The sequence below is a fragment of the Poeciliopsis prolifica genome, unplaced genomic scaffold, assembly GCF_027474105.1.
Source record: "Poeciliopsis prolifica strain line A6 unplaced genomic scaffold, Auburn_PproV2 SCAFFOLD021, whole genome shotgun sequence".
Taxonomy (NCBI): domain Eukaryota; kingdom Metazoa; phylum Chordata; class Actinopteri; order Cyprinodontiformes; family Poeciliidae; genus Poeciliopsis; species Poeciliopsis prolifica.
In genome coordinates, this window is record NW_026562396.1 from 8,572,139 (window position 1) to 8,588,505 (window position 16,367).

The 16,367-nt window shown below is 42.2% G+C and overlaps 1 protein-coding gene across 3 annotated transcripts in view; it reads left to right on the forward strand.

The window, feature by feature from the left end:
• ntrk3b (neurotrophic tyrosine kinase, receptor, type 3b) overlaps positions 1 to 16,367 on the forward strand; it is a 234,833-nt gene that overhangs the window by 114,246 nt on the left and 104,220 nt on the right. For 2 of the 3 annotated variants that reach the window (XM_055044969.1, XM_055044970.1), the window contains exons 7-10: positions 1,943 to 2,084; positions 11,454 to 11,753; positions 12,213 to 12,227; positions 15,106 to 15,155. In XM_055044969.1, coding sequence (XP_054900944.1) covers positions 1,943 to 2,084; positions 11,454 to 11,753; positions 12,213 to 12,227; positions 15,106 to 15,155 — 507 coding nt within the window. The remainder of the gene's footprint in view (positions 1 to 1,942; positions 2,085 to 11,453; positions 11,754 to 12,212; positions 12,228 to 15,105; positions 15,156 to 16,367) is intronic. The other variant, XM_055044971.1, reaches the window with a different exon arrangement.

The window sequence follows — 16,367 nt, forward strand, 5'->3', positions numbered from 1 at the left end:
CTGCATTTTCAGGATTGATATAAATATTTCTCATTTTCTCAGGGATTTCTTACAATCCTTATTCTACTCTTGACCAGAGTTGAACAAGGACCTGACAGCAACTTAAAGGGTGTTGAGTACAATCTCTGAAAAACTCCTCTTCATTCCCACTGTATAACCTTGAATATATATTTCAGAGCAGGGACATCACTGCTGTAAACAAAGATGAGAATTTGCCCTATTATTATTATTTTTTTGCTAGGTCAATAGGAAATAGTTTGAAAGAAGATTTGACAATAGATTCAGCTTCTTTGGCAATAGATTTGGTTGTTTTTCTTTCTTTGTTAATGAACAATTTTCTGTTACTTTAACAATTACGGGCAAAACAGATGAGTATCAAATAATAAACATATTACTGGTCTTCAGATGATAACGAACTTCCTGGGTTTTCGAATTTGTCGTCCTTACAAAACACATGTGCAACCGTGGTCTACATATGTCTATATCTTAATCATTTTCAAGTGAAAGCATATGTCATAAAAATTTCCTTTCGTCTCTTTCAATTTTCACAACTCAAACCTCCAATATATGCACAAAAGTTTTGTCAAAAGTATGGAAAACTCTAGGTTTTACAGTAAGTCGATACTGCAGATTATTTTTCCTTATTGGTGCAAAATGATTAGGAAAAAAAAATAAGACGAAATTTAAACCTTGAGGAATGAAACAAAAAATATAAATTGAAATTGGATTTTAATGGGACTATTTTCAAAAACATTTCGAATAGTGGGTCAAAATCACAAAGAGAAATTCTGAATAGACACAGACGAAAAAACAAAATTACAATCAATAAAAGTCAAACTGACTCACATAATGGGTCAGTTTGCAACAACACACCTGAAGTTATTCAAATTAAATTTGAAACCACAAAAAATGTCCAAAAACTACAACTTTTATTCATTCAGCCTGATTAATGAAATAATGTCCAACCTGTACCTGGGCTTAAATGCTGCTGCATATATTTAGTGCCAACAGCTTTGCAAGTACTTTGCAAAAAAAAGCAAATAGCGGGAGGAGATTTGGAAAAAATTAAGAAGACCATTTAGATAAGGATAAGCTGTTTCAGTACAGAGACGCTGTTGGATTGCAAAACGTGTGCAACTCTATACTAATTTAATCTTCTACTCCAAATACTAAACTGTTCCCTATCCCGCCCTGCACACACACACAAAAAAACTCACTTCAGACTTATAAAAGCCCAACGATCACAGCTAGTTCCCCCAACCAACCCCTCGGAGGCTGCTGGGTGACATCCTGTTGGCCTCGGCGTTTCTCTTTACAGCCTGGTTACTATATTGATGTACAGTCGATATCAACAAGCCAGTTTCTTGTAAGGGAGCTGCTCTGCGTGGAGAATATTGCAGCTGACCCATTATTCTGGCTCTCTGACACAGGCCCCAAGGACACCGCCGTTATGAAAACTGCAGTTAAGCAAGCAAGCAGGAAGAGACAGCAGTCTGCCGAAATTACACAGCAGCTTTTATCCATGACTTTAATGTTTTTAGTGACTTTGCAGATAAAGCATTGCCCCACCCCGCCGCAGGGCTTTGCATTTAAGCAAAGCTAGATAATGGATAAGAGTGAGTAAAGTGAAAACAGACGTAGTGTAATTGTTGTAATGCACAGTGGTCATATGGAGACGGAAAAGACGTGAAAAAGTTCCATCCTGTTGCTCTGAACACTGTAATAAAAATGTCGCACAATGTTAAACTGATATTAGCAAAGTTGGGGTGAATCTCTTGACCGCATTCTGTTTCCTTCAACCGGATTTTTAGCTAATTAATAATTAACCTTTGTTTTAATTAAGTGATTAAATTTTTAAAGCCCAGCAGTACAGTGGGTCTCTGCGGCACAGTGTTTCACCAGCAGACCTAACCGTGTCTCGTCTCTCCACCTGCTTCCGCAGTCCAACGTTTACTGGCCCGACATCCACTCGATCAACCTGACGCTGTTCAACATCAGCCGAGACGACAACAATTTCCAGCTGACCTGCATCGCCGAGAACCTGGTGGGGATGACCAACTCGTCGATCCAGCTGAATGTCCAGTGTGAGTCCAAGGTTTCCCGTGACTCATTCCATCAAACATGTGTGGAAAACGCCGGGGTTGATACGTTGAGAGAAATGTTTACTCACACCGATTAGTTAGAATCAGCCGCTGATCTGCAAACTTGTTGGTATTCGGCATCGTCGGAGCTAATGGCATCAGGGCCTCCATTCAGTGTTCGTGTTGGACTTTATAAGCCACTATGACGAACATTTTTTGGGGATTAAGTAAGAAGCAGTCGATGTTTGTGACCTAATCAAACCTCCATCAAGCTTTTGTGTAAACCTTTCATCAGGCACACGCAGACACCCCACAACCCTCGATCACCGAAGAAACAAAAACCCCTTTGTTTCCAAGCTAATCGGAACAAAGTGTTCCTGAGGCTCGATGAGAAAATGAGCCGCCAGCTGAGTTTGGGCGAGACTATTGAGGGCTCCATATGTACAATAATGAATTATTTGTGAAGTCTGATAAATTATAAATATGCTCAATACCATCCCACACCAACTCTAATGTAGGCCCAGCTGCAGATGGAACGTCTCTCGTAGTCTCTACCTCGATGCACGCGATCCCTTCAGCCTGAGGGCCCGACGGGGCCCGAGGTCAGGCTGCACATGGAGGGAGGTTTGTTGCATGACGACATGCGCCACTGACTCACTGTGGGTGTCTACCCAGCATGAACCCATCCGGTCCCCCCTCCTTTGAGGAGGTAAGAAGAGGTCGAGTGCCTTCCTCACTAAGGTATTTATCAAACATTCGGGTAGCTAAAAGCTAACTGCACTAAAGTCGTAGCGGATGTGACGAGTTGTTCTGGATCTACATGAACATGTTTGCCGCTGTACAGAGAAGAAACAAGCTAATTGGGAGTCTTGTGTTAGAAGTTAGAAGACGAATGTCAAGTTTATTTGTATAACAGATTTCAAGACAGTTTCATCATAAAAAGATCATAAAATATGAAACAATAAACATCACATTTTGTCAAATGCGGTTGCCAAAATCATTGTGCAAGTATGTACCAAATATGTTGATCAGTGTTTCACTCACTTCTAATCAAAGGCAACGCAAACGAGTTTCAATGTGAAACGACTCGGTGTTTCAGGGGTTGTGCTGTTTTCTAGGAGTTTGTTCTAGATTTGTTGTGCATAGAAATTGAATGCTGCTTCTCTATGTGTGGTTTCGGTTCTGTATGTGCAGAGCAGAACCAGAAGACCTGAGAGGTCTGGAAGGTTGATACAACAACAGCAGATATTTAATATATTTTGTTGCTAAACTTGCATTCATCCATGCATTTGAAGTTAAATGCATGGATGAATTTCTCTAGCTCTTGCTGAGACATTAGCACTTAAGTGTGCAAATGTTCAGTTCATGAAAGGCTGACTTTGCAACTGTCTTTATGTGACTCTGAAGCTTCCCGATCTCCAGTTTCGGGCTGCAAACCGTAAAGTGTTTACAATTTTGTCTTACCTCCAAGGTTCTTCAATTTTGCCCTAGAAAGGTGAATAAATTTAGCATATATGTGACTCATTACTTAGTTATTTTAGGCAAAAAAAAAAATGTAAATCCACCTTGAATTTCTGACACAAGGTGTAAAACTAAATACCAGTTAAGTCTGGAGAAGAAACAAATGTTCTGCACTTCTACACTCTTTCAAACCAATGTTTTGTCATGGAGTTTTCCATCTAGCTAATCATCTTCTGCCTTTGTGTGTGAAGCTCTTTGAGACAGATGGCTGAGGGGGGTTGTAAGATAGAAAACATCCCATCAGTCACAAGAAAGTCCCGCCATGTAGCACGCCCTGCTTTATCAGTCGTTTTACTCTAACTGGGAGCCTAATTGACGAAGGGAGAGTCACGCTGTGAACTCGAGGCTAAAAATTAAGACAATATTTACAGGGATCGGAGAGACGACGGGTTTAGTGTGGAAGCAGATCAGAGAAGTAATCTTCTATGAGCAATTATTAGTAAGTGTCTAACTTCGCAGGAATTCGCAATGTCTTCACTTTTCAACCAAACGTATGAAGAAGTTGTTTAAATATAATCATGGCGTTGAAGATGTGGACAATCAGGAAGCCTGGATACTTTACAAGTAAATCTCAACAAAATGGACTATAATGACAAGCGATATTACAGGAAGGTAGTTCGGTCAGTCAGCTCAACACACCCATGTAACTTTGAATTAGCTTGTCTGAGTTGGCTGCAATCAGACAACAGTGTGAAATGCAAGCTGCAATCCAACATGGATGGGGGTAGCTCTTGTAATTTAAAACCAAATGTGGTCAACAATGCTCATATCAGAGCAACATTTCAGTCTTTAACCAACTAACTTGCAGTTCTGCAGGCCTCTCATAACATTAGCGACTGTTTCCGTTCAGAAACCATCGCCTCGGAGCCTAACAAGGTGTCTTGTCACCGTCCTTGTACCTGATGCCTCGTGTTCCTGTTGGGACCAAATGTTCAGCGATATCCTTGGGAAGACACGTAACATGGTGTGCAATGTTTAGCCCGCCCATTTGCTCATATCTGCTGAAAAGGCTAATCAAATTTAGCAGCACTCGTCGTCCGGGGACCATTAAAGCACAAAATGTTATATCCCCTCGTCCGAGAGTAATGAGGGTGTCTTGAGCTGGACAGGAGGCCCAGAAACATCCTGCCAGCACGGCTAGAAATGCTAATGCGTCACGTCATTTGCTCTGGATTAAAAACCGAGAAAAACAACTCCGACTAGGCATGCGACTGGAAATAAAGGACAGATAAGCGCTCGACATGACATCGCCATTGTTGTCTCTCAGTCGTTGTGTTTTGGTTATTAAACCGTATTTGCTCACCTGTCATAGATGTGCTGAATAAGGCTCGAGCACTTTAAATGTGAAATCACATTTCTCTGTTGCTGAAGGCGCTAATCAGCGAAGCCTGCTGGTGCGATGATTACCCGGAATGAAATCTAGTTACCTACCACTGAGCAAGAGGCTTATCCACATGCGAGGACATCAGTTCAGCTGGATCTGCCATGGTTTGCTAAAAGTTAAACATCCAGTGTGCCAAAGGATTCCTTAATTACAGCATTCACTTGCAAAATTGGGGTTATTTATATAGCTGACAGCTTCATGTTGTGGATTTGTTAAATCTGTAACATTTTGAGGAGGATCAAGAGTCATTGAACATAGTGCTTTTCCAAAACTGTTCATGCTTTTCGTGTTATCTTTCACATTTCAATGCATTGTGGCGCTTGGTTTTTACGTAACAGAGCAGCAGCATGTAGTGACTGATGGCAAAGTGGGAAAGGAAGCCATGTTGTGGAAAAGCGCCGTGTGCATTTATGTGGTTTTCACATCGTTTGAAGGGTCACTTTTCACTCCAAGTTCAAACTGCCATTCATGCCTCTTATAATTCTTGGTGAAATAGTCCAAAGTTGCTCAGACTGGATAAAGTGTGGTTGTGACATTTAAATTTGGATCGAAACTGGAATTTAGATTTGACCATTTCTACGAACGGATGCGTTTTATTCTAGACTAATTTCTTTGTGCCTCAGCTGTATGTTTAGAGTTTCTGTCGTATTATAGAGCGCCGCACAATCGTAGGAAAACGTGGTTGTCTGGGAGACTGTTGTGGTGATATGAATTGCAACAATAAACAAATAGTTAGCACAGCTATACAGTGCAAGTCTTTCTGTTATGGATTCATCACAAGTCGAGATCATTTATCTGGAAAAGCAGGAAATTCCTCAATCCCTTCTCAACACTGCGGTGTCATTGGCATGGCTTCGTTTTGTCTGCAACAGGTATGCTCTACTTAACGTCGCTCTGTTGCATAAATCGAAACGCAACACAACGAACATTGTGTTTGCAATGTGGCCAAATGTGAAATGTGGATACCTATGCCTTCGCGAGGCTCTGCAAATTCAAGATCCCACCAAGCAAACAACTGAGGCCAGTAAATGCTTTGCGAAGGCGTTATTTCATATCTTCTGAACGCCTCGGGCCGGGACGGCTCGGCGAATGGCTTGCGTAGAATGCCTTTCGTGGCACCTTTGACGGGGCTTGTGTCAGAAATGCAATTTCATCACGTCTTAATGACAGAGACGGTCTGAGAGAATAATTTAGAGCTGGGGGTGGGAGGGACGAAAATCTCCTTTATCAAACCGGGGAGCCAAATTATGCAGGTACATTTAGAATGCAATGAGGTGTTGCACAGCTACAAACCAAGTGAAATTGATGTAGCCAATTAGCAAGACTGTACCCTCAAGCTCACATGAAAGCTCAGCCTTGATCTCAGTGGAAAGAGAGAAGGAGAGAGAGACAGAGAGAGAGAGAGAGAAAATATCCGTCTCTGAGCAGTGATAAAGCAATGATGATTTGGTTCCCATCAGAATGTCTGTCTAACATTGAGACTATGAATTACACTTTATACTTCAGCTCTTACATAAGTCTATCCAGTAGATTGGCCTTGGGCATGTTTGGGACAGACTGTATTTAAAGCCAATATTTATCAAAGGTGCCTGACATTTTTCTCTTTGCAGCAGAGCTTCCTCTTGCAGAGCACAATCTATTGTGCCTGTTTGCAATGCATCACGCTGCAGGACAAGGGAGATTTGTCAACAATTCAAGCGCTCTCTGCTGGAGCCGGGCTGCTGAGACCCACGCGAGAGTGACAGATTGACTTTGCGGCGTCGCGTCCGCAGGGCTTCCTGCGCATGGACACTCAGCGGATGTACATCTTCAGTACATTTTCTTTTTTCTTTTTTCTTTTTTTTTTTATTCCTGTTGACACTCTGCTGGTGCTGCAAATTAACTTATTAATTTTTCACCACATGCTCGGATGGTAATTACATTTCCTCCCCTGTGCAGCCTATTGTCTCTGGAAATGTCATAAAACAGCTTAAACTGCTGCTCTGATTAGGGAGTAATCTGATTGACAGCGAAATTACCAGCCGTCAAGCGACATTTTCTGCATTCAAAGATGAGCTCGCTATTTTAGCGAAAGTGTAATTAGCCACAATGCAAGTTCAGCAGGCGCATTGTTGTGGTGCTGTCAGGAACAATAGCAGCCTCTGCAGCAGTGTGGACTGGAGAAGCTTACCTTGTTTTCTTTTTTAGCCCTTTATTTGATTTGGCACGACGTTCTATTATTGACTATCATGGTCACCAGAGTCATTGGTTCTACTCCAGGATGATGTCCAAGGAATTATCTTTAAGAACTGCTTCATGTCAATGGACAACGCTGACCTTTCTATTGTGCTTCTCACTGGTGTACATCTTAATCTCAGCCTAATTCAGCCCCTTTATATATTTATAGTACTGCAACATGGAAGATAAGTATTTTATGTTGTCTTTTATATATTTCAAGTGGGCCCATTTCAGATGATGTTCTCAATAGCAGTCCCCAAATGCTGGCATATGAACCCTAACCCAAGCAACGCGAAGTTGAGAAATGTTCAACTTTTGTTGCTGTTTCGCTTCCTTGGTGTTGGGTTCAGCCCAAGTGGAGGAGAACTGGCGCCTTTTATCGTTTCCATGAGGCGCTGCTGTGAACGGGGTAATCCTCTGTGGAAGAGAGGGCTTAGGTCAAAATATGTCATTTAATTACGGTAATCTGCAATATGTAATATCAACCCATTAAATGTTTAAGATTAATTGCACACTCCATCATTTGCAACCTAATATAAACTCAAACGAGCCAAAGAATTGAATGGCTTAAGAATACGTACTCAACACCATTTATTGTCTTTTGCGTCTTTGAGAGACAAGGTCACAGAGGTCACTTATTCCAGCTTTCGGGAAACAAAAATTACTCTAACAAGCAATGCTCTGTAGTCTCGAGGATCCAGAAGTGTGTCATTCCAGGTTTGGCATGGAGTCTCCTTCCAGTGGGATGTTCCTGAAAGCCCTTCATAGGGAACCCTTGTAGGGTTCATAGGTACTGTGCCTCTCCGTCACAATACCTGAACCACCTTCACTGACTCTTTCTGAAGCGGTGGAGCAGCAGCTCTGCTCTGAACAACCTGCCAGTGATGGCGCTCCGTGCCAGACTCCCTACGAAGGAAGCTCATTTCCCTTCCCGATCCATGTCCAAGGTTGTATTAGGAGATTTTCTTTTTCGTCTCAGTCTGCTCTTTAACAAGACGTATCAGAGCAGAGCCCACATGACAGCAGACGAGGCCCCAGTCTGGCCGTCTATCTCCCGTTCCAACCTGCAATCACTTGTGAACGGAAAGACACTTGAATCCATCTGCTTGAATCAGAGAATTTGCCATTTCTTTTTTCTTTACAAAGCAAAACCAGCCCTTAATATTTGGCGCTATTGCAATATTAGCATTTGTAAATACTGCTGGGATGCTCTATTGGTGGTTTGAATGGTTGATGTAACTCAATTTAAAAGCAATTGTGTTGGACGGTTCCCCATCTTTGCTTGGCTTTTTCCTTCACAGGTTTAAGTTTTTCTTGAACTGAGATGAGGTGATCCTTCACAAATACAGTAACTCAATTTAAAAGCAATTTGTGTTGGTTTCTTTGTTTGCTTGTATGACTGCATGTCCTACTAGGGTTTTTGTCTTAGCAGATAATGTGAATCCATCTCAAAAGGCCGATTTCTGATGAGAAAAAACGATGAAGTATTCAATACCCATTTTGAATGCTGTCAGTTCTGAATTGCTGTCACCACCGTCTCTACCAGTCATTCACTGCATTTTTCAACCAGGCATGAAAACGGCATCGAAAATAAACCAGCGTCTGCCCTAAATGTCGAGGCATGACTGGCTTTGTCATCATTTCTCCCTGATCAGGGACGAGTCGCTTTCAAAGCTTGTCGTCCAGTACGGGGACGCCACACTCACACCGCGGCCGCATGGACAATCATGCCGGTTAACGATGACTTGCATGATGTTGACTAAGACCGATCCGACATCCCCGCTGAGGGGGAAATGGTTTGTTCCCTAACTGTCTATCAAGAGGAGAATAACATTTATTTTCCCCGCCTCTGCTTTCTCTTCGTCTTTGCACCGTTCGACTCGACATGCGCCATTTTTTCCCCCAATGTTCTTTTCTTCCTTGTGTGAAAATCTGCGCACGCACCCACACCAACCTTCATCTCCAGCCTTCGCATGGAGATGAGTTGAATGACTTTATTGTGAGTTTGTCTGTCACCAGACAAACTGACAGCCTCCACTCCAGTCCCCAAAACAGTTTTTTCCCTTGTTTTTATATAATGAATATTTAGTCTAGGAAATTGAAGATGTATATATTTTTTGGCAATTTGTTTTTATAGAGTAACACCAGAAATAACCGGGTTAGTCAGGTTATCTGCTCAAGTAGCCTTCTGCCTCCTCTCAGCTTGCCCAACACTGTTGTCCTCATGTAGTATGTAGCGACAAGAAATATTTCTGAATATTTCCTTCTAACAGAAGGAAGTGTGTGAGAACCTTATGTGGACATTCAGCAGCGAGTAGGGGAGGGGCAACACTACATTAATCTACGCTTTAAACTCCACTGGGTTTGACAGTTTCTCTGATCTATTAAGTGAACTGAGATAAGATGAGATGATCCTTTATTAATGGAAAATTTGAGCTGTCATGGCAGAATGTAAACACAACATAAGAGTAACTACTTTAGTTCTTCAACAGGTACTTTAAGGGTTTGGTGTACCGGCAGATTGTTAGCTTTAAATGTTTAGCACATTTTGATACCAGTGTCTGCCTCAAGCCCAGTCTCATTTTCTGCATATGTTTACTGGTCCCCAGGTTGCTGGTTAGGGTTTGTCACAGAGTTGAATTTATGTCAAAATGTGAAACTGCGCTAAATGTTAGAGATTGACAGGATGTGGAACACCTGGTGCAGATAATCTGGCACTGAGTCAAACTTCTCTATGAAGGGCTCAACCTTAATAAAAATAGGAGAATGTCGGACATTGCAGTAGAACAAGTAGTTGGTATTTTAGGCTGATTTTGCATTAGAAGATGCTCCGGTGGTTCATTGTGTTTGTATGTTTCCTGGATTTGCTTACTTGGAGAAACAATCAGAAGCAGATGCTAATCTCCAGAAAGACATTAGTGCTGTAGGATTCAAAATGAACTAGCCACAGTGTTACTGCTCAGATCCTCCAACGGAGGTAGTGACAGTGCCATGAATGTCATCTTATGAAAGGGTCAGCACTATTTATGGCTCACAGGTGTACCTTTCTGTGGTGTTACTCTGGCCAACCCACAGTAAACCGAAAGCCCATCCGTCCGTGCTGCGATCTGTCGCTTGACATGTGACAACTCTCAGCAATAACAAGCACCGGAAGAGTCTCACGTCGGACCAGAGGATGGAGCGTGCTGCTCAAGTCCTCTGGTCTCACCGTCCTGATATGTTCCCTGTCCACCATTTTGATGAAGGGTTGATGACCAGGTTTTGAAAACGTCCTGACATGCCAAGAAGGCAATTAAGCCTTTGGATGCAGGCACGTTGGAGCAGGGACAGCGACACGTCGCTGGGATTCGCTGACCCCTGCTCCAGACTTCCTGTCGTTGAGCATCTGTGTTTTTGGTTGCACAATGTTGCTGAGACCACTCTGATCTGCTGACTGAAATATCAATGCACTTTTTTTTTCTTCTGAAAACACATATCTTTGGAGGATAACTCCTACCAGTTTTTCAATTAGTGTTTTATATTTGTGGAGGGATTTTAAGATGGCTAAACAGATGATTATGAAATTAGCCATCCTTCAACTTATTCTGTTGCATCGTGTCTTTTTTCTTTCTTTTTCTTTTGTGGATGAATTTCCAACTGGAACGACCGTACCGTAAAAACACTTTGATGCAGTATCAGGGGGCTGCGTGGGTTCTTCCAGCAGCACAGCAGCACTTCTTTTTCCCTCCCCCTTTTTTTTTTTGGGCAGCATATTCCTCACACAAGGCAACAGCGAGACTTGGCTAGAGTCGACTAAAATCAGTGCTGTATTGTGACTGGATAGATGTGATGGGCGGAGGGGGAATAAAGGACAGAAACCGAGAGGCACGCCAGGTAATATCAGCTGCCAAATATTTCTGTTTGATAATGAAACAGCAAGAGTGACTCACTGCAAAGACAAGTCAACGGATGAATTGTTCACCGAGAGTAGCTGATAGTATTAAAGAGATAAATTGCCTCTCAGCTTGGTGGTGGTGTGGATTCAAAGATGTGCGGCTGCATACCAGAAAACAGAAACAGAGATTTTAGGACAGGATTTGTTTATTTTTTTTGTCTCCCCAGTCCAAGAGTTGCAGAACCTCCCTGACCAATACAGGCTCCTATGTGTTAAAACTTATATTTATGACATGATCCTGCATTTTCCAACAGTCTAGAGACTCAGACTCGGCCATGCTCATGCGTTTTCAACCTCTTCCTTCCTTTTTCTGCAGTTCCTCCTGTGATCTTGAGGCTGGCTGAGCCGGAGAAACGCCATGACACCTGCATCGAATTCACAGTTCGCGGTTACCCGTACCCCAAACTGCGCTGGTTCCACAAGCAGACGGAGATCAAGGAGAACGACTTTATCTGGACCGACAAGGATACCTACCAGGACTACCTGGAGGGTTGTCTGTTGTTTAAAAACCCGACCCACCTCAATAACGGCAACTACACTTTGGAGGCCAGCAATCACCTGGGAACAGTCACGAAGACGGTGTACGGCCACTTCCTCAAAGACTTGACGGAAATTGGTGAGTGGACGACTTTTTTCTTTCTTTACTCAAAATGCGGTTCAAGCAAGCTTCAATTCCCAGGTTTGAGAGAAAATGAACCCAATGTAGAGTTTCCATCCAAAAAAATCCCCATTTTTTGATTCCACCTTAAGAGATCATGTTCAACTTCTGACTTCTCAACTAGGCTTTTTGTAAACTTTCCAATTCGGACGTTTCCGGATTCCACAATCACTCCAGAACATATTGGAGGATTTGGTTTTATAGTAAAACGTTCCAACAGAGCATGTGTAGCTAATCCCTCCTGTTCAGTCAGGTTCAGTCAGGTAGGTTGTTCACTTGCAGTTCACACCGAGTTCACCGAGCGGGAGGAAAGGAAACCCACAAAGTCTGGCAAATTTCTCCCCACGGTCGGCATTCCGGGGCGAAACCTGTCAGCTTATTGACATGGCGTGACATTCTCTGTCTCTTCTTTTACAGGCTCAGTGGAAATAGGTGAGTGTTTCTATTTTCAGTGCAACCTTGTTGGATTTAACTTTTTCTGTTTTTTCTTTGTTTTTTTGTTGTTTTTTTTCTTCCCGTTTGTTACTCCTTGTTATATGTGGGTTTGCACACACACACACACACACACACACACACATACACGCACACACGCACACAGACACACAGACGCTGTTTCACTAACACTGTCAGGATAGTAAGCATGGACAAATTTGTTCACTAAGTGCTCCTCCATAAAGGAGTTCTTAGCAATGACATTTGATCTACTTTGTCAAGTAGAGTAAATCCTCTTTGTATGAACCAAGCGCTGTGTGGAGCCAATGATTTAGTTAGTTTTGACAACCACTTTTTTTTTTTTTTTTTTTTTACCATTTTCCCCTCCTGTACTTCCTACCCTTGCGCTGTGCTTCTATTGCACCGTAAGCCTGACACACAGCAGGTCATCGACCTGATGGTTGAATGACTTAAATGACAGATTCAAAATGGATCAATATTTTGTGGTTGAGCTCATGTGTCTGCTTACTCAACGATTTAGCAGCTGCTCAGTCTTTGAATTGAAAGTGTTGCTAATTTTACTGTGGTTTCTTTGATTAAAATGCAATTATTGATGACAGACCCTGCAATTAACTTGATTAACATTTTAATCAGATTCCACCACCAATTTCAACATGAACTGTTTTGAACAGAAGCTCTTCAAATTTGGCTGTCACTTTGGTTTCAGTGGTTTTTTGGATTAAAAAAAGAAATATATATAAATATATGTATGTATAATTTAGTATTTCTCTAATTGCCTACCTTAGCTATATGACTATAGGGTGTTCATTGAAGAAGGCCTCTCTTTGGTTGTCACAGCATGAATTACTGTGTTGCATAACAGTGTTATTGAAATTCCTTTGATCATATCATGAGCAACGTGAGCAGGAAAGCTGCTGCTAAGATCAACTTTCAGGTCGTTTTCGGTTTGTCTTTTACACGCTTTTGGCAGCTCAATCAAATTGGGCCGAACCAATCTTTGACTTTGGTTGGGTTTCCTCCCTCATCTATATGAAGCCGTCGGCTCCAGCCGGGTCAGGTGCGGCTGCGACGAGCGAAGGAGACGAGTGGACTTGCAGGGCCCAGCCGCACGAGGCCATGCTGTGGCCTCATGCTGGCACGCATGCGCCGACTCGTACTGCTGCTTGTGAGGGCGTTTGGTGACAGAGGGTAGACTGCTGACAGGCTGAGTGATGCTAACACTGCCGGGCAGAGAGGAGCGCAGAAGCCGGAGAGAAGACAGGGATCATAGACGAGAGGGAGGGACTCGGGGTTAGTGGTGGCAAACACACACACACGCACACGCACACACACACTCAGCAGTGTAGGTGTTCATGCCTGGGCAAGTGGCAGCCAGCCATTAATTTCCCCGCAATTACTCATTAAAGCCCTGACCGGAGGTCCCAGAAGTTATTTTCTTTTCACGGTTTCATATCATTACACATTAGAAATTCCTTTTCTTTCTCTTTTTTTAAATTTATTTATCAAAATCTGTAATTGTTAGGTGTATTTTTTGAGCATCGTGCAAAATTTATGCCACTCAGTTCAAATCCATTAGGTTGAAATTTTTGCCAAACTCTTGTTTTTTTTTTTCCACGCAATATTTGTTTGTTGCATTCTCCGTGTCTTTAGACTGGCTTTATTTCACCTGATGTAACACTTGGCATGTCGGCATCTGCTTCCTTCTGTGGCTCTTTTATGAATGTTTACTTCTACATGGACCCTGCCTCTGTTTTGCTGTGTCTTAGTGGCTCAAGTGCGCGCATGCGATTGTGCAGCTGTGGCAAAATGCTCACAGGGTCTTTGCCTGGGAGCCCGAGTCCGGGCGCAGCAGTGTTTTTTGATATGTTTGATCATATTTAAAGTTATTCATTTATGTGCATTTCAACACACTTTGTGGGCTTGCTGGATGGTGCAGAGCCTCGCAAAAGCATCAGAACCCCTGACCTCTTTCACACTCCAGCTACAAGCCTCAGTGTATTTAACAGAGCACTAATATGACAGGCCAAACACAAAATAGTGTATCATTGTAAAGAGAATGCAATGAAATCGATCCCATCTCCAGATAGAATATAAAAAAAAAAAAAAAAACAGTTTCATGTTGATCAAATCAAAGCAACTATGTGTATACAATGTGAACACATATACACACATGTATACATATTTTTTACATTTTAAGAACCGAATGCATAGACAGCTGTCTGTTAATATTTGAACAATTTACCAGGCCTTATCAATACATTCATACACAACTGGCCCTTGATCTTGATACGGACCAGAATGAAAATGAGCTCAATGTATCAGAACTTTGTCCTAAACATGCAGCTCGTTAGCAGTTTAGATCAAAGCAAATTTATGTTTTGGAAAAACCCATTTTAAAGTCCAGAGTTGTGTCCAGACAACAACCTGAGACGTTGTTATTCACAGATAAAACAATGCTGTTCGATTTTGAGGGGAAAAAGGGAAATAATGTCAGTCTGTAAGTGTGAAAAACTAGCTGAAACTAGTTTTGCACAGTGGGTGAATAGTTTTGCAATCTTCTAAAATGACACATTTGCACAATCAATCAAGAACCTGAATATCAGATGGTGTCATTTCTTTGTAATTCGGAGCTTTTAGGTTGCACATTAACCTGTGTACGTATTGTTATTGATTTAATTCACTGGTCAGCTGCATAGACGGTGGTTTATGACACAATGCAGCTCGGCTCGGGCTAAAATGAATAAAAGTGTGCGCGGCTATTACCTGCGTTTGCAACGAAGGAGAAAAACAAATGTCATAAAAGGTTTTCTTCCTTCCCTGAGCCTCTGATGCCTTTTGTTGTGCTTCTGTGTTGCAGGTGGGATCCCAGATGATGAAACAGGGCGACCAGAAGAAGACACCTTTGGGGTGAGTTTTCTCTTTAAAAACATGGTTGAAACGGCTGGTAAAAAAACCCAAAAAAACAACTCCTGACCTGGGTGGAGAGATGCTTTTGTTTTCTGCAAATACTCCCTAATTTTTATTAGTTTCTTTTCTCTGCCTAACATGCGACAACGTTACGTTCCTTTAGTTTAATCATTTGAAGCACAGGATGGATCCACAGCTAAAAATAATTGTTCTAACATCAAAAGCTCAGCCCTTTCCGCTTGACTTAACGTCAGTGCAATGGCAAAATGATAATCACCTTTTGGATTCTCGCAAAGAAGAATTTATCGATTGAACGCAAAACTTATTTACTTTCTGTTCAGTCTAGACTCAGTGTGTTGCTCTTTCAGCAAACGGCCTTTTTTGAGTCTCCACACTCGTGCATTGAACGATTGACCGATGTCCAAATTAGCTGAAGATCATTGAAACAGTGAATTAATCACAATTAATTTCACTGTTTTGGAGCCTAAAGCTGAGCACACACGTGTGTCTCCGGGGCGTTTTAATCTTCCTCCGTGAACAACCGTCAGTTTGTTCATCAAAACCCCAAAATGTCTGCGTTCGGCCCGCAGGTCTGCGTCCGCGCGATGCATTATTAAACAGCTCTGTGTTCCCCATATTTTCTCATATTTTTCTCTTTCCAGTGCGCCCCGGTAGATAGAGCTAACCTTTAATGGGCTCTTAATAGACTTATAAATGGCAGACATTTTGACATATGAGAGCAGGAAGTGCACAGGTGTAATTAATAACATTCATAATGGCTGCTGTCAGTCTTCTGTGACAGTTCTCCTTTCATGGGTCGACTGCACACCGGTCACTGGCGTGCCGTCCTCTCCCGCCTGATGGAAGTGAGCCACGGTGGAGTTATTAATTAAACATGTGTTTCTCCTGCTATGACCACTTCCCCGCCGAGAGAGAAATTGCAGCGGCTCCATTTACAACGCCGAACTATAATGTGTCACTGCTGCCGCACCTGTTAACACAGACGGTCATTTCTGAAGCCTTTTAGTAAAATCATGGAGGGAAAAAAAAATGACAGGCGTTCGAAAAAAACAACAAAAATAAATCAGTCAAGAAAGGAACGAGGTGAAACGTGATAAGATGTCGCACTGAAAACAATAAACAGGACATTTGTTTTCTCTTTGCAACATTAGAAAATGTTGTGCTATAAAGCGAAGCAGAGAGAAAATATCT